General features: G+C 48.0%; 1 protein-coding gene across 1 annotated transcript; it reads left to right on the top strand.

Moving 5' to 3' along the window:
* Nucleotides 1–765: 765 nt before the first annotated feature.
* On the top strand, nucleotides 766–1,174 carry LOC106820421 (uncharacterized deoxyribonuclease YjjV-like; the record flags this gene model as incomplete). Its single annotated transcript, XM_014824938.1, has 2 exons — nucleotides 766–975; nucleotides 1,091–1,174. Coding segments are annotated over exons 1-2 (294 nt in total), but the record flags the coding sequence as incomplete, so codon positions are not given.
* Between the last annotated feature and the right edge of the window lie 64 nt (nucleotides 1,175–1,238).

The raw sequence follows: 1,238 nt of genomic DNA, 5'->3' as shown, positions 1-1,238 counted from the left end.
CAAGGATTGCGGTGAAACCCATGGGCATGAGCAGGCGCGACATGGGCAACCCGGAGCGGGCCGAAATTCGACTGACTACCGGCAGGAACAATGCTGCGGCACCGACGTTTTGCATGAAAGAGGAAATGATGCCGACTGTGCCTGAAATAATCGGGATGATGCGCTTTTCGGTCGTGCCGCCTACTTTCAGAATAAAGCCTGCGACCTTACTCATCATACCGGTCTTATCCAGCCCCGCACCGATAATCATCACGGCAATTATCGACATAACTGCATTACTGGAAAAACCATCAAATAGATGCTGAGTGTCGACCAGGCCCTTTTCCAGTCCCATGAACGGTGCCAGTATATTGCTAACACCCAGCATGACCATGATCGAAATCGCGGCTTCATCGACACCGATGATTTCGAATGAAAAAAGGTAAATGGTCAGAATCAGAATGCAGCTTACCCAGGCAATTTCGACAGTTGGTACTATGCTTGCCAAATGCCAGGCGGCATAGGCGAAGAGGGTAGCAGCGCCCCACTTTATGACTGTTGATTTACCAGGCTTGAGCAAACTTTATCCGCGAATTGGTCTCTGGAGTTATCCAGCAGAGAATGATAGTGAAAACATAAAACGTTGGGTTGCGCAGGTGCTAGTCTACACAATTTGACCGAACAATTATAGTGGCCGCGGCGCGATACAATGCGGTACCTGGCGTTAAAATGATATCTATATATGGATAACCTACATGCGATTTTTAGTTATTTTTTGCATTCTAAATGCAGTTGATTGATAGCCATTGTCATCTTGATGATGATCGTTATGACACTGACCGTGACGACATAATTGCGCGTGCCCGAATGCAAGGCGTCAATCAGATTGTGCTGCCGGCCACGACTGCCAGTCGCTGGGGCAAGGTCAAACAAATCGCTGAAGAATACGAAGGCGTTTATCCTGCTTATGGTTTACACCCGATGTTTATCCGATCAGCACCAGACTGAGCATTTGCGTGAACTCGACGAATGGCTGGATCGAGAGCAGCCAGTGGCTGTCGGCGAATGTGGTCTGGATTTTTTTCATTCCCGCGTTGATGAAAAATGGCAGATGCAATTATTTATCGAGCAATTGCAGTTGGCAAAAAATCATGCCCTACCGGTGATCGTTCACGTGCGCAAAGCCATGGACAAGGTCATTAGCTTATTGCGTAAAAACAAACTTGAAGCGGGCGGCGTGATCCATAGTTTTGCCGGTA

This window comes from Priapulus caudatus, unplaced genomic scaffold (genome assembly GCF_000485595.1).
Source record: "Priapulus caudatus unplaced genomic scaffold, Priapulus_caudatus-5.0.1 Scaffold13083, whole genome shotgun sequence".
NCBI classification, from domain to species: Eukaryota; Metazoa; Priapulida; class Priapulimorpha; order Priapulimorphida; family Priapulidae; genus Priapulus; species Priapulus caudatus.
This window is presented reverse-complemented; position numbering and strand designations above follow the sequence as displayed.